The following is a 24068-nucleotide window of genomic DNA, read 5'->3' as shown; positions in this document are numbered from 1 at the left end:
CAAGTAGTTTAATCCTCACAAGAACCCTTTGAGGTGGATATTAGTATCCCCGTTTTAAAGCTGTAAAAACTGAGACAGAATAATTAACTAGGTCATATGGCAATTTTGGATTCACTCTCCCTGACTTCAAAGACTTTGTCTCACATACTACTGTCGTTCTTCTGTTTTACAATGTTATTGTCTAAGACACTGGTTTCTTATTTGATGGAAAGATTTCTAGTTTCTCATGTAGTATAAAAATAAGTTCTTGGGGCACCTGGGTGACTCAGCGGGTTAAGCGTCCGACTTTGGCTCAGGTCATGACCTCGCGGTTCGTGAGTTCGAGCCCCACAGCTCAGAGCCTGGAGCCTGCTTTGGATTCTGTGTCTCCCTCTCTCTCTTCCCCTCCCTTGATCATGCACTCTCTCTGTCCCTCAAAATATAAAGGTTAACAAGAAAAAAACAAATCCGTTCTTCATTAGATTTATTTCTAATGAAACAAGTCAAGGGGATGTGTCCCTTTCTGAGGCCAAGCAGACTCAGCCCTGAAACTTTGGTGCCCAGAAGTGAGTGGCAAGCAGGAAAGCATTTTGTCTCTGCCAGACATTTCCCCGTTTCTCACATGCTTGGGTTCCACTTCAGGACCCGACTGCTACTCAATCACGGCCATGCAGCGAGACTTCTTGTCCGGGGCTACTGGCGCTAGTTACGCACAATAAATAGAAATAAAGGTGACAATATCGACAGTAAGGGTCAAGGTGGAACACTTCACCCTTTCTGAAGGGAGACAGCTTCATTTTTTTTCTAAGCCTGAAACCAGAAACCACATATGGCTCATCTCCATCTTGCAATCAGAAACGGATTTGGTTCACATAAGAGAATTAAAAGGAAAAGGAGTACTGCCATAGTTTGACATGATAGATTTCCTTCTCCCTCCAACAAAAGATTGCCTCCACTGGGCAGCAGGTGAGAGTCGTTAAGGCTGGGAACTTCATCCCTCCCCTCCCCCACTGGCTAACTGACCTATCGTATATTATCTAAAGTCCTTTTAACTTATATAAGATAGAAGTAACCCAAATAACTCCACCTAGTACATAGTATATAATACCTATGCATGGGAGGTTATAGTAAAGTGGTTGGTTTTCAGACTTGAATAATCAGCATTTTAGTTAACTAAATATCCTCAGAGCAGGCTTGTTAAAACAGAACGTTGGCTAATCTGAGATAAAATAACGTGCTAAGTTTACTACATATCAAAGATGGAAGTGCCTCATTAAATATGTTGTGAATGAATGGGAAACTGAGATCCATTCATTCTCATAGTAGCCAAGGACTTGGGCAGACTACACGACCGAGCCTGGCTTCCTAATGTGTGAAGACAACTAGGTTAGCGGCTCCCAGTGCCAAGAGCTACCTTCACACAGGGCCGAAGAACACTGGGGGTCCTGTGTGAGCATAGTCTCTATGGTCCTGAGGACGAGGTGTTGGGGGGCCCTACGCCGCTGACCTTGACGGACTGTTTTGAAGTTGAAGGTCTGGAAGCCACCTGTCAATGCAGAAGAGTCGATGACGTCCACGCCATAGTCACTCTGGCTCCGTCTATAAAGGGTGACACCAATGACCAGGACTGCAACGGCCACCACGGCAGCGCCCAAGCCCGAGTACAAAGCAATGTCGCTGGCATTCTCAATGCCTGAAAGACACAAGAGAAATCCTAAATGGCCAGCATGGGCACAGAGCCGAAGAACCACCCTGGGATACAAAATGAAATGCTATTGGATTTTTGGAGCTACTTTTCAGAGAAAATGACATATGCAGCTAGCCATAAGTTATACTCTCTTTCACACATAATCATGTTTCTAAAATACCCTGTATAAATCAGAGGGACGCTAGTCAAATATCTTGACTGCAATAGGGCAGCTTACCACATAATAAAATCTTAAAGACAATCAATTTTGCAAAGAATGTAATATTTTTCAAGTAAAAGCAGACAACTCCTTAATTTACTTGGTTTAGAAAGTCATATTTACCTGCAAAGCATTTTTTTTTTTTTCATCTTATTTTTATTTGAGGGAGGACATGAGATCCACATACAATGACAAAATATGGGTGAACTGTTCTGCTTATATATGACGTGGGGCACATGCATTCACAGAGAGTGGGCTAGGGTGAGAAGGTCAGACACAGTCTAGGAGTCAAGAGAGAGAAGACCAGAGCTCACAAATAGGCATTTTAGCTTTGGCACAAATCATTCAGTTTAAGAGAACATCGACAACATCAGGTTAGCGTATTTACAATCATCATGAGAGAATTTCTGTTGTGAGATATGGAGATTTTGGTCCTAGGTGCTCCGATGTCCACGGTCAACGTTTTCCAGCACCATTAAATGCTAGACTTAATACATTTTTGCGAAAGAGGACTGGTCTCTAAAAGGGCACATGCTGTTTCTCCCATACCTCTCCTACTCCATCCTATTGAATGCATAGGCAAAGCAAAAATAAAAGCGTTAGTTTGAATTGAGAATGTGGGTGTCTTCCCAACCCCCAAGATAGGTTGCAGCTGTTTCCCAACTCGTCTGCTAGTTGTACTTTGCGTGTGGTTCGTTCCTGAAGACCTTCATCATGGCTACTGCAGTTCGGCATGAGATTGATCCAAGGCCACGCGACCCTACAAGAGGCATAATCTTGCAAAGTATGTGGAAAGAGAAGGTGGCAAGTGCCAGCTAGGTTATCCATCTCCTTACAGATTATGGGGTGAGTACACATAATAGGTCCAGAGGTACTTGCTCTGTCACCCCGTATTAGGTTTAGAGGCTAAAACAGAGCTATCATATATTCACCTGGTAATTGCATGGTGCTTACTATGCATTCACTGCAGCCTAATACAGTACTTATCACAGGAGTACTACTAACCACCCAAGTAAAATGAATTTATTTTCAACAAAGTTAGTGGACTGTAAAATAAGGCGCCACCAAATTAAAGAGTGAACAAGGAAACCAAGCAGAACTGGTTCAGCAATAGGGCAGTAAACACACACAAATAATTCACAAGGGAGCGAAACCATCCTCAAGAAACGTTGTTTGAAAGGTGAGAGGGTTGTAAGACATTTTCAATAACCACAGCGGCCTAGGAGGTGTTGAGAAACAGTCTGGGACTTAGGTTTTAGTTCCAATGTCATGATGGTCCCCACGGGAGAGGGACAGGGATGGAGGCATCTGTGTGGTCGGCTCTGGCCACCCAGAACCATGCGCGTGGTGACTAGCACCGGCCCCAAAGTTCCAGTGTCTGCCTGTGTCCCACAGGGAAAGGGAAGGGCAGCTGGGCTCTCACTGATGTTCCCTCCCTCCCTCTACCCAATTCAGTTCCGTGAAGGGAGTCGCTGTACTCAGAGCAGAGAGGACACAACACGGCAGAGGCAGCAAGCCAGGGTACTGGGAGTAGGGACAGAACTTTGGATTGAAACCAATTAGCCTTCCCCCCCACCACCCCTGCTTCCCACCAGTTCCTCGGGCACTACTGACTGATGACACTATCATTTTAAAAGGTGTATCTGGGGAGAACACACCTGCCCAGCAACCGAGCACACACAGAGAAACAGCCTGGCGGCATACTGAGTGCAGCTGCTGAGTTGGCAAAGTAGAGCCAAAGACCCCTTTCGCTTCCCAGGTACTAAAAATAGGCAGGAGCCGAGGCCAGGGGGATGATCAGGGCACCATACTTCTGGAAATGGACATCCCCAGACGGGAACATCCTGAGCCCAAACAGTAGCGGGAACCAGTTGGGTGAGTTCCTCTGTATTTTTGTCTTGTCTTCTAGGTTTCCACCCTCCTGCTTCCCACACACGCAGAATCTCCCTTCTCTCAGACACAAACCCCGCCTTTAGGAAAGGACCCTACATAGGCCTTCAGACTGAGATTTAAGTGTTTGATATGGTTCAGTGCATTTCCCAGGAATATTTGCAGAATCTATTTGACTTAAGAGAATGAAATACTGAATTATAGAATTAAAAAAAAAAAAAATGAGTATGGGACCTGTGGAGCTGGGGGGTGAGAGAGAAAGGGGAGAGACCTGTATGGAGAGCACGGCGTCCTTATAAGGCTCACCCTGGCATTTGGTGGGACAGTCTAATCTAAAAGACAAAAGTCAATCGACTCCTACAGGAAGATAAGCAAAGTGGTGTTTACTTTACAAGAACAATCTGTCCTGGGAATTAAAACCTTCAGAATCTAATAATTTCATTTATTCCACAAACATTTGTTGAGGGCCAACCATGCAATGGAAATGAGGGTGCACGGAGGAATTAACATATTCTTAGTTGTTTCTTGTCTAATGGTTCTAACGGTGGTAAAAGACAAGTGGTGAGATCCTGACAGGGAGACACAAATACTCGAAGCCACATGTATACATCTCAAGAGACATCCTTACCAACAGCTCAAGCCCTTCCAAAGTTGGGCCACAGTGCTTCTTTCTTCTTTCTGTTTTTTTTTTTTGGCTCTTCTATCTACTGTTTTTACTTCACCTCCTTCCTTTCTTTTCCTCACTCTGCCTCACTCTTTTCTAATCCATCCTCCAGGACAGTAGAGTGGTTTTCCCTGTAAGGATACCTGAGTGCTTATAAACATAATCAATTCACTTTTCTTGTGTGTTCAGGACTGGGTCCAGAAGAATCTGAGATTTCGTTCCATATTTGCCACCACAATTTCATGGGAGAAGGGAGTACGCTGGGTGTAAGCCTGTCCGTGAGCACGCAGGCACCTAGGGGGAGCTGCTGCAGAGTCACTGCATACACGCGTGCGCACAGTCATCACTTGTCCAAACGTTAGAAGCCACCACTGGTCCTTCCCAGGGGAGTCGTTCTAAGGACATGAACGTGTGGTGCAGGCACTACCCAGGCCCTGATGGCTTCTCGGTGTCCATTTCAATGCTCATACTCCATTCTGCAGCACGGCCTCACACCCCGAATTCAACTGTAATTTACCTGCCAGATGGATGCCTGTTAGTGAATAGCCCTGTATGACAGGTCATTGTAAAATAAACCCTTGGTCGCGTGCCAGCTCAAGGTCCCCCACCTTCAAGAAGGTAGCCCTGTCCAGGGGCGCCTGGGTGGCTTAGTCGGTTAAGCATCTGACTCTTGATTTCAGCTCAGGTCATGATCTCACGGTTCATGAGTTCGAGCCCCGCATCAGGCTCTGGATGACAGTGCAGAGCCTGCTTGGGATTCTCTCTCCCTCTTTCTCTGTTCCTCCTCCACTTGTGCTCTCTCTCTCTCTCAGAATAAACAAACTTAAAAAAAAAAAAGTAAACAAAACAAAACCAAACCCCTGTCCTTGCCAATCCAGCCAACCCTCCCAACCACGATCTTCTAAACTCCCAGATCACTTAGGGTTCCTAGAACTCATTTTGGATCATTCTTTTTATTGTTTAATTATCTGAGCGCCAATGCATTCTCCCTAACTGTTTTAAACACTTCAAAAGCAGTAATATCTCCATAATTTCCCACAGAAATCTGCACACCATTGCAGCTATTTATGATCGCTCGCCTGGTCTCCAACTGTGGGAAGACAAGTATTAAAGAAATCACAGTCTGAGGTTGATTACAGAATTCTTGCTGCAAGGACTCTCTTTATGTTAACACACATATATGTTTATACCTGTCTGCTGGCTCCCATACACACATGTGTTGCTGGTTTGTTTGCTCCAAGTTAATTTGAACAAAAGCACTGATTACCCCATGACTGATAATGCTATTCTGCTTTCTGTGGGCACAGGTCTTTGTTTCACAGACGAAGCTTTACAGATCAATGTGTTATTGATGTCTTTCCTATGTTTTCATCCCTATTTTCCTTGAACCGAGAGTCACAAAAGCTCTAGGTAAGCATGGAAGAACCCAACGTGAGGTACAAAACAAACAAACAAACAAAAAAACTGTTGCATAAAATCTCCAGCTAGAGCTGACGGAGAAATTTCTTGTATTCCAAATAACTCAGGAACTACTGAGGAATACGTTCATTGCTGGAAAGGAGTGTAGGATATCTGCAGAGACAGGTCTGCACAGATTAATAGAGCTCTGCGGAAATTAGGACCCCGGAGAGGAAATGTTTATGGGTTCCCTTGGCCCAGAGAAGGCAGAGCTGTAAAGTGACTGGAGGTGATCTTTAATGCGGAGAGGGTTGTCACAAGAGGAGAGCAGGTCTATGGTAGGAACTCAATGACTCTTCCTTTACAATGACGCTAGTAACCAACTCTTTGCCATCTCTAACAAGGACTGAAAAGGAGGATGTGGCCTTTTATGACAGCCATTGGGACTCTGGTTAGATATTAAAATGACCTTTTCTACAATGAGGGTTGTTAAAAAAAAAAAAAAAAAAAAAGCTTGTAGTTCTGAGGGAGATTGTGACACTTCCTTTCAGAAAGTCTCCCTCTAAAAAAAAAAAAAAAAGAATAGAAGCAGCATAACTTTACAATAGTCTGCAGTCATTTTATTTATTTTTGGTCAAAGCTGGTGAGATGGTCTAAATGGCCTTTCACAGCCCCTTTGAATTTCGTAGTTCAAGGGACAGGGATCAATAAGTTCGATGTCTTTATGAATTGTCATCACACCTAGTTGTGAGGAACTGATGTCCCCAAAGGACTAAATACAAGGGCTGTTTACATGGTTTGCCTTTCTCTCTTCACATGATTCCCCTCAGAAAGACTGATTCTTGCCACTAATTAATGGGAATATAACTCAAGTCTCATATTATGAGATTAACTATATTATCACATTGAAATCTATCTTATAGGATTAGATAGCTACAGAAAATTAACAAAGGAGCATAGCAAATGCCTTTCTAACACAGAATATTCTATCTCCTATTAAATACTGCAGAACGGCCATTGCTACCCCTTCAGGAGAAAAACCAATAACTTGAATGGACATATACTAGAGACAGTGAATTGCTAAGGAATCCACACAATCAAAATTCACACAGAGGCCTAGGAGAGACAAAACAAATGGAAGACTAAAGAAGCTGTTGCTGTGCTGAACTCCCATAGACGGCCAGTACCCAGCCATCTCAGGACCTGCCCCTGGCCCCTTGCACAGGCGGTGTTGTGGACACAGACTCACGTGCCAAAATATTTAATTAGATGTTGAAATGCGATATAATAGAAGATACTGTTTATACTTGCTGTCATTGAGAAGCAACTTTTTTTTTAATACCACATCAAAAAATAGCTTTTGGATGGTCAGCCGTGGCCAAACATGGTGAACAATTCCAATTATATTTGCAGTGCTTGGGGTCTTACAACCCGGTAACCCATCAACACCTCAGCTTTTCTAATCTGTCAAAAACCTCATTATTGTTACTGTGATTGTTGATTTACTGTTGTAATGAAGGACAAAAGTAGCAAATTTTTGAATAGTGCTTACTACATGCCAGGCGCTGTTCTGGTTCAATGGCAGCCCTCCTTCTCACCTGCCCTTCTTTCTAGCTGAAAAAAGGGAGGCTGTCCTATGTGAGCTCACTCTCCTACCACTCAGGATTTCTCTGCTCCTTCACAAGTGTTTCCTCCTTTTTCTCTGTTCCCGGAAGAGCTGCTCTTCTGTATCAAGTCAGCTATGATCCCGTCCCCTCCTGCCTCCACAGGGACTTGGCCTCATTCATTATTCCCTTTTGGTCTTACATCTTCAAACTTTTCTTCTGCACCTGAGCCTTGCCCTCTGCCTCCAAACACAGTCTGGTCTTCTTAATCACATCTCCCCAAATCTTTCCCCCAACTTCCTCTCAAATAAACTTCTCAAAGATGTGGTCTTCTCTACACCCATGTTCTTAGCTCTTTTTTTTAATTTTTTTTTTAACGTTTATTTATTTTTGAGACAGAGAGACAGAGCATGAACAGGGGAGGAGCAGAGAGAGAGGGAGACACAGAATCTGAAATAGGCTCCAGGCTCTGAGCTGCCAGCACAGGGCCCCACGCAGGGCTTGAACTCACGGACCGTGAGATCATGACCTGAGCCGAAGTCGGACGCTTAACCGACCAAGCCACCCAGGCGCCCCCTTAGCTCTTTCTTTAAAAGAACTCAAAGCATTGGTTTTTAACATTCAACATTTCTTAATGCATGTTTTCTTAATACATAATTGCCCTAACCGGTTGGCTGCTGTCCCTGTTAAAAGAATAAAGAAAGGCGCCTGGGTGGCTCAGTGGGTTAAGCATCATATTTCAGCTCAGGTCATGATCTTGCGGTTCATGAGTTTGAGCCCCATGTCAGGCTCTGTGTTGGCAGCTTGGAGCCTGGAGCATGCTTCGGATTCTGTGTCCCCCTCTCTATCTGCCCCTCCCCGGCTCGCACTCTCTCTCTCTCAAAAATAAACAAACATTTAGAAAAAAGAATGAAATACATATTTAAGATGAGGAAATGTTTAGTAAGTATAAAAAGGGACAGTATTCAAGGAGAAAACACATTCTCCAACTACCCTTTCTTCAGAAGTAATCACTCTTGACAATATCTTTGAGACCTTTTGGGAAAAAAAAGAAGAGTAAATATCCTTCATTTATTTATTTATTTATTTTAACCCTAAAGGCTCCATATTATATTTCCTTTACTATACTTTGTTTTGTTTTCTACATACAATATTTTGTAGGTCTTTCCTATCAGAATCTATAGACTGACTTCATTTCTTTTTACATTTGCCTGGCCTGTTGTCAGGCTGCAGATAATTGAATTAGTCCAGTATTTCTATGTCCTTTGATTATTCTCTTACCCTTTAAAGTCTGCCTTTCCCCCAAATCACTGTTCCTTCTTGATGGTTGTTTATAACTACTGCATCAATAGTAATGTTCTTTGTCTTATTCCTTTCCACTACTCTCTAGCAGTAGACAAGCCAAGCCAACCCTCTTTCCAGAGAGGAAAAAAAAAGTCCCTTAAACTGGATTTACCTCCCTTCTTCCTTATTGTTTAGTAACTACCCTTCACTCTCAACATTCTATAAACAGACTTCAAAGCTCAGTTCTTAGCCCTCTTCCTGTCTCCTTGCCAAAAAAAAATGGGATAATTGTTCACAGTGCTATTTCCTTGATGCCTAACACTCTCCATTGGAGATGTCTTGCCTCGACTCCTGTGCGCAGACCTAATCCCATATCTCCTTCCTGCTCAGTGGACGAAACCACCTCAGGTGCATGTTGTGCTAACATCTCAAATTGGTCATCTGACTTACAGATTTGTCATTCTTATCTCTTCAAATATTTTCTCCTCTTGAAGTCCCTTTTTCAGGTAATGTGACATCATGAGTGAGAATGGAGAGTCATCTTTCATTCTGTCCCCATTGATTCTTCCCCAAACCACTCACATGCCTTACTTATTACATCTCCAGTGCCTCTCGCATCTCCATTTCCATAGGAGACACCTACTTGGTGCTCACATTGTACAGTCTCATCTTACCTAGTACACAGTCTTTGGTCACTCAGAGCCATTTTCCACTGGATTACTCTTCTTAACCACAGTTCTGGTACTGCCACTCTAACATCTTTAGACAACTCTCTAGTATGAAGTGATTCCACTCCAAAAGGGATTTATCTTATGGCTCAAGACACTTTATGCTCTACATCACCCCAGTTTTCAACAACTTTTGCCCATTTCTCATCCATATGGACCCTACTCTCTGGCCAAGTCTGATTACTCATTTTTTCAAGTAGACCTTGTACTTCAGGCAAGTTTTTCTTTCTTTCTTTCTTTCTTTTTTTTTTTTTTTTTTTTTTTTTGGTTCAGAGGTTTTGCTCCTACTGATAGGCTCTCCCCTCCAATATCTCTTTCAATTTTAACCATTCTTCCAAGATTGACAATTAGGGAGCCTATTTTATAAAATGTTTCTTGATATGCACATTTCTCCTTTTAAGCAAAGCTGCCAGATTTAGCAAATAAAGATATGACACAGTTAAACTTGAATTTCAGATCAATGAATAATTTTAGTGTATCTCCCATGCAATATCTAGATATGCTTATGCTAAAAATTTATTTATCTGAAATTCAAATTTAACTAGGGGTCCTCTGTTTTGTCTGGTAACTCTACATTTGGCTACAAAGTATCTGTGCTTTTTCCCATCAGATAGGAAGACCGGGTTAAGGTAATGGTTAGAGTAAAGAAAAAAATAGGATTTGAACTCCAGCTTTTGAGAAAATGACTTCACCTTATTTAATTTCCTATCCTAAAAACTGAAGCCACAAACTCTATCAACTTTGAAAATACACACAGGTGGAGAGACGGAGCCTGTGAATTCACATTTTAACAAGGGACCCGGGTTATTCTGATGCTGAAGAACATACTGGTCAACCAGCTACTTTCCTGTCTCTGCACAGTTCTGAGGTACATGATGAACAAAATCCTGTCGCATTAAGGGCAGAGTCAACAATGTCATTGAACACGGTAGTAAGAAAAGGCACACACTTATGATAGGATGAAAATTGGATAATAAAGACATTGGAGATGGTAAGAAAATGACAAATGTTGCCTATAAAGATGGGTTGGATTGATTCACAGTAGGGGGTGACCTGAAGGACAAAGTAAGTCATGCAGTTTGCAAAAAGTGCTCTATGTATGCAATAAAAAATAATCAGATGAAGCAAAATGATTAGGAAAAAAAAATGTTTAAAGCATTGCTAGAAGATGAGCATTGATGCCAGTAGCCTAACGTTAGTTTAGAAGAGCCTAGAAGTCTGTTGAGGATGTAAAGGTATGTCCCAAAGTCGCAAACAGTCCGATGGGATCAAGGCACTATTCAAGTCCTCACAGCCTGAAAGAAGAATGTCCAAATGTAGTGTGGGCCACACGTCTTCTGAGGTATTCCCTAACCTTTGTGAAGATCACAAAGGATGTAGATTCCACATGATTCCACTGTGGATGAAACCAGTGTATTTTTGGAAAAGACGCAGAATGGGATGGGTGTTGGTGAGAAGCGCATACTTAGTTTTTAGACTTTAAGGACACATTTGGGCCATTCTTTGACGGACAGGATTCTGGGAAGTAACACCTTTTAGGCTTTAACTTCCTATCTGGTACAGAACAAAGGCTTATTAAAGATTGCTTCCTTTCTTCCCCTTTTCTCAAGTCATTTATCATCTTCTAACTTGTATTGGAGTCGTGGAGAAGAAACATTAATTTTTTTCCCTCACATTTCACTGGGACAAGACTATTTATATAGAACTGCATAATAAACAGCTAGCATATGAATGAGTAAAAATAAATATTTAGAAGCAAAGACTTTATTTTCACCTGAACAGTAAAAGGCCAGGTGAGGAGTTTTCAGGAGGATGTAAGGCATTAACTCAAGTGGTTTTTGAACATCTAATACTAGGCCAGTGGTTAATGCTACAGGTGGAAGAGTAAGTAAGACTCTATAGTGTCTGCCTACAGGCAGAGATGATGTCTATAAGAAAGGGAATCCAGACCAGTACAAGGGCAATGAAAATATAGCACAGAATTAGGAAAATACTTTGATCCTGGGTACATTTCAGGAGTCACCAATGCAGCCTTGGTGGGGGGAAGGCCTTGCAGAGGAAGTAAAACACAAGCTGAAATTGGAAGGAAGAATGCGTCTAACAAGGATTCGGTGGAGAAAAAGAGTTTTCAGGGAGAAGTAACAGAATGTATAAGTAATAGGCACTATATGCCAAAATGGGCAGAGGGTATTCTGAAGGCTCAGAAGCTTTATTTGACTGAAGAAGACAGGAACTGGAGAGCAGGCAGGCAGGAATTTACCTAATGATTAAACTGAGAGAAGCTGATAGGATTAAGAAAGTTGAGACCAGATCATATACGTAGTCAGTACCTCGGACTTTATTTTATAAATAGTAGTGAGCAAATGAAGAGTTGTTTGGTTTTTTTTTTAGTTTATTTTTTTTAATTTAGTTTGAGAGAGAGCAAGCAGAAGAGGGGCAGAGAGTGAGGGAGACAAAATCCCAAGCAGGACTCTGCACCGTCAGTGGAGAGCCTTACAAGGGCTGGAACTCACAAACCGTGAGATCATGACCTAAGCTGAAGTCAAGAGTCGGATGCTTAACCGATTGAGCCACCCAGGCGCCCCCAAGCAATTGAAGAGCTTTAAATATTGCAGGTGGTATGGCTAGAATCCGTGTTTAGAAAGATCAGATAAATTGGTGTAGGGCAAGACTAGAAACAGGGAGGCAACTGCAGAAATCCTAATTAGGAATGCAGACGGCCTCAACTTTTTAAATTTTCTTCTGGGACACCATTTTCTTTTAGTTTTTCTCTTACTATGCTGGCTGTAACTTTTCTGTCTTCTCTGCAGTGACTTCTGACCTCCTCTGCATCTAAATGTTGATGCCCTTCAGGGCTCAGTCGTCCGCTATCGTCCCTTCTCCATGCACGCTCATTATCCGGGGATCTTTTTCAACCTAACGGCTTTAAATATCACCTGGACACTGACAAGCCCCAGATTTATGTCACCAGCCAGGACTCTGACCTCCAGACTCCTATAATTCCACTGCCTGCTCAACCTCTCCATTTAGATGTTTAATAGGTATCTCAAAGTTAGCGTCAGGAACACTGAACTCCTGATCCTCCATGTAGATTTGCTATACTACATTCTCTCTGGATCAGCAATGGCAACCCCATCTTTCTAGCTGCAAAGCCAAACTTTGGAAATCATGCCTGATACCTTTCTTTCTCTCATGCTCAATATCCAACCCATCAACAAATCCTTTCTGCCTTCAATAGATATGCCAAGATGACCCATTTTTACAATGTCTAATGCCCTGTGTCTACCCCAAGCCACAATCATCTTGGACTTTGCTACTGGAAGAGCCTAGGTATTGTAATAGCCTAGATTACTCTTACTGATTACTGTTACAATGCATCACTGTAACAGGTCTTGCTTCCGCTCTGATCCCCTATATATTTATACTCAACACAGCAGGTAGAGTTTATCCTTGAAAATACTAAGTCATGTCACTATGACAAAAAATCCTCAGAGGGGTTCAGAGTAAAGGTCAGAGTCATGACAACGGCCTATAATCCGTGTGGCAGTTTCCTCTCTCATCCCACTTCTCTGGTCTTAACGCTTAGGACCTTTCCCTCTGCCACTCTGCTCCAGGTGTCCTGCCTGCTGTTCCTCAGACATTCCAATTACGTTCACATCTCACAGCCTTTTCATCTGGTGTTCCCTTTGTCTGGAACGCTCTCTCCCCAGACATCCAGAATGTTTGTTTTTTCTGTTTTTGGTTTTTTTTTTTTTCTAGGTCTCCTCTTTTTTTTTTTTTTTTAAGTTTATTTATTTATTTTAAGAGAGAGCGAGCACGAGCAGGGGAGGGGCAGAGAGAGAGAGGGGGAGTGAGAATCCCAAGAAGGCTCCGGCTGTCAGGGAGAAGCCGGACGTGGGGTTTGATCTCACAAACGGTGAGATCATGGCCTGAGCTGAAACCAAGAGTCAGATGCTCAACCGACCCAGCCACCCAGGTGCTCTTCTTAAATGCAATTTTAATACAGAGATCTGCTCTGAACACCTTCTACCAAAAAAGCAACGTTCCCTTCAGCCCCGCTGGAGTGTCTCACCCTGCTTTATTTCTCTTCACAACACTGACCATTAGCACTATATGTTTTCTGGTTTGCCTACATCCATCCATCTCTACTCAAACTGTATGCTCTGGGGAAGCAGAATCTATACCTGTCCCTCTCAGGGCCGCTTCTCTACAACTGCTTCCTACAGCATGGTAAGCGCTCCGTCAACAGCTGTTGAGTGAATGGAGGGACAGAGAGGGGCAGTGTGAAAACGGAGAGTCGGTGATGAACATGAACTCCGTTTGGATGGGATAACAGACTGTAAGGACATAATGAGTAACGAGTAGGAGAAAGGAAAAAGAGGGCTCTCGGAGGGCGCCCAAGTTTCGCACGTGGACAAAGTGAAGAGATGGTGAGGTACAGAGCGAACTAGAGAAGATGGGAAGCAGGACAGGATTAAGGACAGGGGCGGAGAAGGAGAAATTCAATTCTGAAACAGTTAAGATTCAAGTAATTGGGAGACACTCATCTGGAGCCGTCCTGGAAATGGCTGACTCTGCAAGTGTTTGCTGTATTTGTGCTTAGCGTGCGTGCATCGGTACCCGGTGCAAAACAACTATACGGGAAGGAGATGAAGAGAAGGCTGTGTGTGTGGTCCTGGGTTACTTCTTTAGGGGACAGAGAAATCCTTTTCAGCCCTAAGGTGAATGTGCTGGATGAGTCACTTCTCAGGAAGCCACTGCCTCTCGGAAAGCCGCGGCCCCAAGCCTCCAAGGAGCCCCATTGTCTGAACGCAACCGTTTTTCAGTCTGACTCTGGGGGTGCGTGTTTGCCATTCAGAACCTACTATATTTTACTGCACCTCCTGACATTGTTACACAACATTTATTGAAAGCACATTTGATGGTAATGAAGTTTCTATTAACTATGATTAAATCTCATAAAGCACCTGAAGATAATTTAAGATGTGCAGAAGCAGAAAATGAAACATTCGGTTTAGTACATTAGGAAACATAATTGATTAAATTATCTCATTTACAATAAGTGCTTTCATGAGCTATGCGGCGCACATATTTCCCCCAGTTTGTCATTATGACTTGCCAGCAGATATCCTAAGACTTCACTTTCTCCTTACACCTTCCTGCAACTCAAAGCTCGCTTCTTGGCCCACCCGTTCACGGAGGACTGCGTGCAAGGCTCTGGGTGATGTTTTCTATCCACCAGGCCTTGTGGAGAATCATGTGCACAGCTATATACAGGAACAGGTTGTTTCTCAATTATCTTCATAATTGACTTTGATTTTGCATCAGTGATGATTCATGTAGTCTTAAACTAAGCCCCTCTTTCACTGAACAACCACAGCCTGAATTTGTATAACGCACTCCTAACCATGCATTTTACACAACCCCGGCTGGACTCCTCTGGGAGCCTTTTGCAATCACATTGATTCTGTTCAGGTTTTATTTTTAGGAAATCACAAATTAAAACAGTTTAAGCGATTCCGTGGCAGTATCCAGCAATTAAGCATGGTGTTCATGAGCGAGAACCCCAAGCAAAAACTAATTCAGGAGTCCCTGAGGGCTAGAAATAGCTAGTGTGGGGTTTATGGCTGGAAGTACAGATGTAACCAAATTAGAATGGCACAGGACTCACAAACTAAGCATGAAATTAATTTTTAAAAAACACATTTCTAAGTAACTCTCACGGTGGCCACCACATGGATACTCATGATCTTGCTGGTGCCATACGTGAGGATCAGTGGGTGGCTTGGCTATGTCACCAGGAGGCAGCTGGGAGTCTATTTACTCCAGCTCTCACCCTGAGATCTGGACAGAGGCACACACCAAATATTCACCGACCCGATTGCTTCCTCCCTCCCTCAACATACACTCGTACACATACATCTACAACCAGGTTTCCCCACCTCCAACCTCTCTGAATTCAAAATCAGGCATGCAGGAGGTCAGCGGACCACTAGCTAAGTACCAATAATGACTTTATGGGCAGTGGACCTCAGGGGAAAAAAAAAAGGATATTTGTTTTTGGGTGTTCTGCAAAGTTCTCAGACTCTGCGGGTAATGGCACTGTTGTATCTCAAGCCTGCCTGAAGCAACGTAACAAAGTATGAACAATGGCTTTCCTGGATCTTTCTTCATGTCTCCTGACCCCTGTCCCAAAGCTCCTATTTCCATCTAACCTTACAAGAAGGAATCCTTTTCCTTCCAAGAAGTTAGCTAATAAAAGCTATTAGTTCTCCCAAGCTATCTGAATTATAATACCCTAGGATTTAAAAGATCAAAAGCCATTCATTTTATACGAAAATGGGAGATAACCGGCCAGGACACCTTCTACAAGCTTATTTATAAACCAACTGGGCAGCTCAGTAACTCTTCTATTGCTAAGAGCTGTGTTGCTGAGGCCCTTCTATCTGGAGGTTTCCCTAGGATGCTGTACATACTTCTGAGAGCTTCAGAATCATTTGGGGAACATATGAAAATGTAGATTCTCAGGCACATCCCTGCCCTGCCACCCCCTCCCCCCTCCCACCCCGTATGCCGAGGATTCGAATTCATTTGTCCTATTCTGAGATGGGGTGTATTTATTTATTTTTCTAATGTTTATTTATTTTTGAGACAGAGAGAGACAGAGCATGAACGGGGGAGGGTCAGACAGAGAGGGAGACACAGAATCTGAAGCAGGCTCCAGGCTCTGAGCTGTCAGCACAGAGCCCAACGCGGGGCTCGAACTCACGGACCGTGAGATCATGACCTGAGCGAAGTCGGACGCTTAACCGACTGAGCCACCCAGGCGCCCCGAGATGGGGTGTATTTAACAAGCTCCCACCAAACCCCAAGATTCCGATGCACACGGTTGCTGATCTGCTTTCTGAGAAACATTTTTCTAAGATAGTTACTCTCAACCCAACCTGCACATTGGAGTCTGAGGATCTTTTAAAAATAAGCATTCCTACCCTTATACATGGAATCTAAAAAAACAAAACAAATGAACAGATAAAACGGAAACAGACTTATAAATACAGAGAACAAGCTGGTGGTTGTCAGAGGGGTGGGGAATGGGCAAAATAGGTGAAGTGGATTAAGAGGCACAAACTGCCCGTTATAAAATAAGTAAGTCACAGGATATAAAGTACAGCATAAAGAATATCATCAATAATATTGTCATAACTATGTATGGTGATAGATGGTAACTAGACTTAATCATGGTGATCATTTCCTAATGTACGTAAAAGTTGAATTCTATGTTGTATACCCCCAAACGAACATAATCATATATACTTCAAGGAAAAAGAAAAAGAAAAAAATCCTACATATTGAACTATGCATTAAAGTTTTAAAATCCTAAACAAAAATATAGGGATTCTAACCCACCCCAATTCTGATTCCATTGGTCTGGGGGTACAGCCTGATAACTGGGGTTTTTAAAAGGCCTCCGGGTGGCTCTAAAGTTCAGCCATGACTGAAAACCTTAGGGTCAAATGCCGAGATGCTAACCATTCTCACTGTGCTGTTATGCCCAAATCTACTGGATGTGTAAGATAGAGATAATGCAAAGGCGGGCCTTCCCAGGAACCAAGCCTGCGTGTGGGGAGCTCAAACTGACACGGCCACCAACATTTTCAGTTTCTGCTGATTTCACTGTGCAATCCTGGTTTCTAATCTACCAAATTGCCATGGATTTCTCGGTTGTGTGTTAGGCGCCGTCTCCTCCTAGGTGCAGAGGCTTGGAGTCAGTCTCGGCTCTTGCCCAAGGCTGCTCTCATGAAAGCTTGTACTGACAAATATTTATTAACTTTAATGCTACCAATCTGCTCAGCAATAAGAATCCTAGACGGCATTTGCAGAGAAATGGACTTTGAGGCAGGCAGCATCACGGGAGATTTACTCCTACTCTGAGGGAGGGGTGTGTATATGTCCTTTTGATTTCAACCTCTGATCTGTGACCCAAACCCAAGGAGGAGGTGCCCTGAAAACTCTGGGTCTTTTCCTACAACCTCCCATTCTCTTTGGCTCCTAAACAAATACAACAGTAAGGCAGCAAATATGAGAATAAATTATATTCACAAGAGGAAAAATAACTTACTTTGGGGTTTTATTTCATGAAGAGGTTTTTTATCTAAAAGAAAGAGAAAAAGAGAGTTTCATTTAATAAATTTACATGGAGCAGATAGATTTCCTATATCACTTTACGTCCACCTCTATACAAGAAACATTTTCTCTGTTTTTTGCAGACAATATGGATTATGTTGTCCGTATTTTTCCTTTCCTTTCTAATTTCTTATTTTTCTCCTTTGCAATATTTTTCTAGGGTGATTGCTTCATTCTCTCTCTCTTTTTTTTTTTAAATTTCTCCTCAGGCTTACTAGAGTTTCTCTCTGTTGCATTTGCTAGATTCTTATCAGCATGATGAGAGCACTGAGCTGGCAACATGTCCCCTTGTTTCTCTACAGCCAGAAGACTGCTCAGGTAAGGAAGGGATGCTATTTCACTGTATGTGATGATTGAAAAGTGAGCTGGTGAATACACATTTAAAGGGATCCTACATTGGCTTAGCAGTTATCATAGCCTGGATAAAAAGGTCTGAACCACGCCATTTGTCCATTCTTGTGGAGTATGGGTGCAATATTATGAGCTTGTTGGAGGCTTTTAATAAATCGCTTTTTTGCTTCCTTGCTCTGTTATGTTACTATTTGTACGATCTCTCTTCATTACAGTGTCATTCTGTAATCACAGCAGCAAGCACAGGAAGTGGACAGAGAAAAAAACATTTCAGGCTCAGGTGAGATTTTTTTTTTTTTTTTAATTTTTTTTAATGTTTATTTATTTTTGAGAGAGAGAGAAAGAGACAGAGCACGAGCAGGGGAGGAGCAGAGAGAAAGGGAGACACAGAATCTGAAACAGGTTCCAGGCTCAGCATAGAGCCTGATGCGGGGCTCGAACTCACAAACCGTGAGATCATGACCTGAGCCAAAGCCAGACGCTCAACCGACTGAGCCACCCAGGTGCCCCTCAGGTGAGATCTTTTTATCCTTTCTCCCCACTGCCCTCCAGCCACTCTCTCCTGCCCTGTCTGCCATCACTGCATAACCTTGTAAATCACTCTGGGACTTGGTGCCTGTGGCTAACTTTGCCTTCGACTATAGTCTTTCTACTTCCCAGTCCCCATTTCCTGGCTGTCCCAGGCCAACACAATGCCACCATGACACAGAAACCTGAGAAGACTGTGCTTTGGTCACCAATGCAAGATTCTAGAAGATTTGCATGGGGTGACCTCCCTTTAATCAGTCCCCCTCTTCCGACTTAGATGGAACATGATCAGATGACAAGCTTCAAGGCTGCTGCTCATCATTCACAGAATCACACTATGGTAGGGGGACCCTGAGAGGTCACCTTGCAGGGTCCCTTACCTCCACCGGCCTGAAGGTGAGCCAAGTGGGGGTGGGGGGTGGAACACTGTCAATGTGGATTATGTTTTTCACGGAATCAAATACAGCCTGGTATATACTGGAGAACTTCATAAATACTCTCTGACTGAACCATAGCCCCTCCCAAGCAGACAGACCCAGCTATATTCTGAATCCTCTACCAGATATGTGTCCCCCTAACCCACTCATGCACTTAATACCAATTTTGACAGAAAACCTTTGTGGTGTGCTTTACTGAACCCAGCCCTTGTGTGTCCTGCTGTCTGATTTGTTATGGAAGTAGCTTCTCAAAGTTGTAGGTCACACTCTTGCAAATGGACCGCCATTTTTGTTTTTTTCTCATTATAAGGAGAAAGTTAACTGGCGAAGGATGATTTCTGGCAAATCTCTCTTTAAATGAAAAATCTTCATAAAAGATAATTATTTGCTCAAGTGGGCATGATCGCATTCAGATTTTTACAGTCAGGTGTCTTAAAACAGACAACGCCTGCACCCCCCTCTCTGCACAGATTCAGTGCTGCTACTTTTTCTGAGAGCAGGTTGGCACCTCCCCAAGTCCAGATGCTAATGCACTCAAGGAGTAGAATCCAGTGACTTTGGTGGTTTTAACCTGACTTCGGGTTTTGCTTATTGCAGGCTATCCGAAAGCATTTGGCATGGGCGCAGGACGCCGGCAGGCCAGGCCGAGACGTCTGGAAGTGATGCATTGCTAACACAACACACAGGGACATGCAGAACATCTGTTTAGGACTCTGGCTGAGTTTAACAGCATTTTCTTCCTTCTAAACCACAGGAACAAAGATTATGCTGGGTAGCAAAATGAAACTCCATTAAAAACAGGTGAGATACAGAACCACTTCTCAGAAAATAAATTAAATAACAGCCAGGCTATTAAAAAAACGGGAGTGAGAGTTCTTCCAGGTACAGCTCTAAAGGAACAAAGAGCGAATGGGGCTAAAAAGCCAGGGCTGGGTGCCTGGGTGGCTCAGTCAGTTAAGCCTCCAACTCCTGGTTTCAGCTCAGGTCATGATCTCATAGTTCATGAGTTCGAGCCCTGCATGGGGCTTTGTGCTCACAGTGTGGCGCCTGCTTGGGATTCTCTCTCTCTCCCTCTCCCTCTCTCTCTCTCTCTGCTCTTCCCCAGCTTGCTCTATCTAAAAGTATCAAAGAAAAGAGAAAAGCCAGGGCTAACTAGGGTAATGAGAAACACTCAGGCCACAAGGGCTCATAAGGCAGGAGAGGTGGGGCATTTCCCCCTGTGACTCAGGTCTGGTGTCGTTATTGGCAATGGCACAGTGGAATTAGTGCAGACACTCAGCATTAGAACAGGATTTCAATCCTGAATGGTCTTCATTCCCTCTGTGTGACCACAGTGTTCGCCACAGTACGATGGGAATAATACCATCCTTGAACATTGCTACTGAGATTAAACATGATAAATACAAAGCCAATAGCTTAGGGTTAGCACATGATCCATATCAATAAATAATATAATTTCAACACACTATGAATAAAATCAACATTATCACTGGTTCAGAGTAAAAACATGACCCTTTATGCCAGTACAGGGAGGCAAGTCATATCTCCAAATCAGAAATAGTAGTGAATTTCAGGAGTACTTGAAGGGAGTTAAGAAACTTGTGTTCAAGTCCTAGTCTCTGCTTTATGAAACCCATCAGTTTCCTGGTAGGAAAAAAGAAAGGCAATGACCAGAAGATTGATCCCTGTGGGGTCCCTAGCTTTGGCCCACTATAAATCTACAGAAAACCACCGAAGAAGTTCCACAGAAATCCATGTGGAATGAGTTCCCAAAGCAGAGTAAAATGATTCAAAGGGCCACTGCTCTACTGTGGGATTTGTTATGCTGAGGTCTAGTGGGTCACTGTGTATTCTCTAATGGAAAAGTCTGGAAGCCTCTGGTGCCAAGAGAACTTCAGTACCCTGGCATCAGCATCAAAATTGGGTTCTGCCGGATTTTGTGAGATACCAGTATCCTGACAACAAGTTACTATCATTAAACATTTTCCCCAGTTTGAAATATCTGATCAGAGATTATTCTACTGTGAACTTGAGGGAGAGGGCTACCCATTCACCATTCACTATCTTTTGAAAGAACTGCCCACCCCACACTCCATGTTCTTTTATTCTGTCTGCAAAATCATATTTTCACAAGGCCTAGGGCCATGCATCCCCTTGGCCCTGGTCAACTGCATCCTCTCTGCTTTTGTTTTACCTCTCTCGAAGGCCATATTCAAATAACCCCTTAGTAAATTAATCCATTAGGGCCATGGTTCTTGATGTTGGCTCCACATTAGAATCACCTGGGGAGCTTTTTAAACAAATACCCATACCTGGGCCCCAGTCCAAGACCTTATGACTAACTGGGATCTGTGTTTTTGTGATTACCAAGTGCACACCACTTCCTGACCACAAATCTGGGGCTGTATGTACCCAACTTCAGTTAGTCATTGCCTCCCTGAGAAGCTCTGGGGTAGCTGTAGTATACACATGGACCCAGAAGCATCCCTTCTGTATCTTGCAGGCAGAGAAATATAATTTTGAGCGAGTGGCAGCTGAGTTGTAGTTTGGGAGAATCACTAATTCGCCTAGGGTCTAACTTATGCACCGAGAGGTACCTTCTGGGTAAATGGAAATTGATGTCATTATAATTCAGTCTTATAATGATTGTGTGTATTTGCAAGTGAAAAATGCAGAAGTATATCTTAAATTGTCATGTTTTCTTTAAAAATCCTTTTTAATATTTACACAGTCACTATACAGTGTATCCAAATAAATAAATAAATGTGTGTGTGTGTGTGTGTGTATACACACACACAAAAAAAACCCAACCCATAATTCCAAACCAAGAGATAACTATCATTAATATTAAGTTATATATACAAAGTGCAGGCTTTTTCCCCCTTAAGATTTATGCATGCATATGTATATACATATATATTTGCAGGAAACTATGGAAGATCAATACTAATTGATCACTTTTACTATAAAGACATGGAGTAGTCTTTTATATATTGTTTTGCAATCTGCCTTTGTGCTGTGTGTGTTTATAGAAGTATACATATTTATATACAAGAAAAAGTGAAAAAGGACAATCTAGATTTTCATTTTTGGAAATGATTCATTTCTTTCTCATCTCTACTTCTCTTGCTTCCTTTGTTATAGGAGATGCTCCCAAAGCATTTCCATGGTATCCATTGTTCTTAGAAGCTATTTATAGCTGTACCCCTCCCTTCCCACCCACACCCACCCTTATCCTTTCTCTGCTAGGAAACAAGTGTGGCCAGCTACCTATAGCCTAGCCCATACCCTAGGGTTGTAAAGAGAGCAGGCCTGAGGAGACATTGGACATGAGGACAGATGGTTTCAACTCCAACTCACAGACTGGGCAAGAGACTGTTCCTCAAAACCTGTGGGTGATTATCTGAAATCCGCTCCTATGCCTTTTAAAGACTACACAGGTATGTTTGATACCAGAGTCTATGTCCCAATTTTTTTTTTTTTTTTTTTTTTTTTTTTTAATTCAGGCACAGAGCCCACTCAGTATGACTAAATACCCACCAGGACAGTGAGCCCAGACAGCAACTCTCCTCCAAGGCAGTAATTTACATATGTCACTATAGTTAGTGATTATTACCATTCTTTAATTTCACTAAACCAGTCATGTCCCATTTTTTCATCTCCAAAGACCATTTTTATTATTATTTCCTTCATAGGTCCTATGCTTTGAAATCCTTTTCATCATCCTCCCCTGCCCAAGAAAAAAGATATGTGTTGATTGTTTTGACTCTCCATATTCTTTGTAATCTTAAAGTATTTAAGAACGGATTCTGAAGTCGGTAGAATAGTCAGTCTTCTTTCTTGCCCATTCTCTATTCTTTTATTCATTGAAATCATTCTCTAGCATCGGCACACAGGAGGGTCTATGATGATTCCACATTGCCTGCAAGTCATAGCCAACTGCTCTGCCTGCCTTTCCAGTCTTCTAGGAACTGGTCCCATCATCTCAAAAATGACTTAGTTTCTATAGCACCTCAACACAAATCCAAGCTCTAGTCTGATTGATCCCTGAATTCTTCAGGCTCACCTCAGTGCTGTTGCCCACCATATTGCCTTCCATGGGATGCCCTTCTCCCTCCTGTATAAAGATATCCTGTTTCCAAGGCATATACAAGTTTCTGACTCCTTCATGAACTTTTTGGTCCTGACTTGGCTCACAGGAATGTCTCACCTCTCTGGATAGTTTATCTTACTTATAGTCACTACAATACAATGTCGGGGACGAGGTGCTTGGCTGGCTTAGTCAGTAGAGCATGAGACTTGATCTCAGGGTCATGAATTCATAGAGCTCATTGTGCTATGGGTTCCTTAAAACTATATACAATGTGGATTTTGTTTTCAAATGTATTACTTCAGAACTGTTCATTTGATTTATTTCATACTTTTTAATCAGTGTCAGTTATGGGTCCCTAACATATAAATCATATTTAAATGATTAGCTCATGAATAAGTGGCACAGCAACCAGAGAATCACAGAAAGAAAAAAACAGGAAAAATGAAATTAAAAGTTATTTGCTTGATTATTTACTGATTGGTAGAAAAGAAATTGCCATTATTGATTACCAATGTGTTTCATTAATTCCTGCTTTCCCTCTCCCTCATAACTAGAAATAATTAAGGACCAGTGTTATGCTCTCTGAATGCTATCCAAGGCTGCAGGAAATCCCAGGGCCTGGCCAATCTGCCTTGTATCAGCTCTGGCAGATAATTAGATAAACACAAGGCCTGCTTTGCATTGGCAACACCACTGTGATTGAATATGTCAGGCAGACCCTGAAGATGACAAGTGGGAATTCTATTCTCTTCTCCTCTCGGTGCTGAAAGTTCCTTTAGGCAGTAGAACCCACAGACACATCACCACCAGCTCTTGTGTTTCTCAAACGCTTCCAATGATCAAAACCACAGAAAAACCCAAAGAGCATAAAACATATCACACCTCCAGTTTTTATTCTCTTTAGTTTTTAATTTCCTTATTGTATTTTTCTTTTTGTTCACGTTTCAAAGCTCCTGCTCAGAAATTACTTTTTAGAGGGTGGATTTACGATGCACATTACTTCAATTCTTGGTTCCTCATG

General features: G+C 42.5%; 1 protein-coding gene across 9 annotated transcripts in view; it reads right to left on the bottom strand.

Moving 5' to 3' along the window:
• UNC5D (unc-5 netrin receptor D) overlaps positions 1-24068 on the bottom strand; it is a 554978-nt gene that overhangs the window by 64839 nt on the left and 466071 nt on the right. For 3 of the 9 annotated variants that reach the window (XM_060653615.3, XM_060653619.3, XM_060653622.3), the window contains 2 exons: positions 17574-17606; positions 1487-1672 (listed from right to left, as the gene is read on the bottom strand). In XM_060653615.3, the coding sequence (XP_060509598.1) occupies positions 1487-1672; positions 17574-17606 (219 nt within the window). The remainder of the gene's footprint in view (positions 1-1486; positions 1673-17573; positions 17607-24068) is intronic. The other 6 variants (XM_060653618.3, XM_060653621.3, XM_060653617.3 and 3 more) reach the window with 3 other exon arrangements.

Source organism: Panthera onca, chromosome B1 (assembly GCF_046562875.1).
Source record: "Panthera onca isolate mPanOnc1 chromosome B1, mPanOnc1 haplotype 2, whole genome shotgun sequence".
NCBI lineage: Eukaryota > Metazoa > Chordata > Mammalia > Carnivora > Felidae > Panthera > Panthera onca.
The sequence above is the reverse complement of the archived record's forward strand: the minus strand, read 5'-3'. Positions and strand labels throughout refer to the sequence as shown.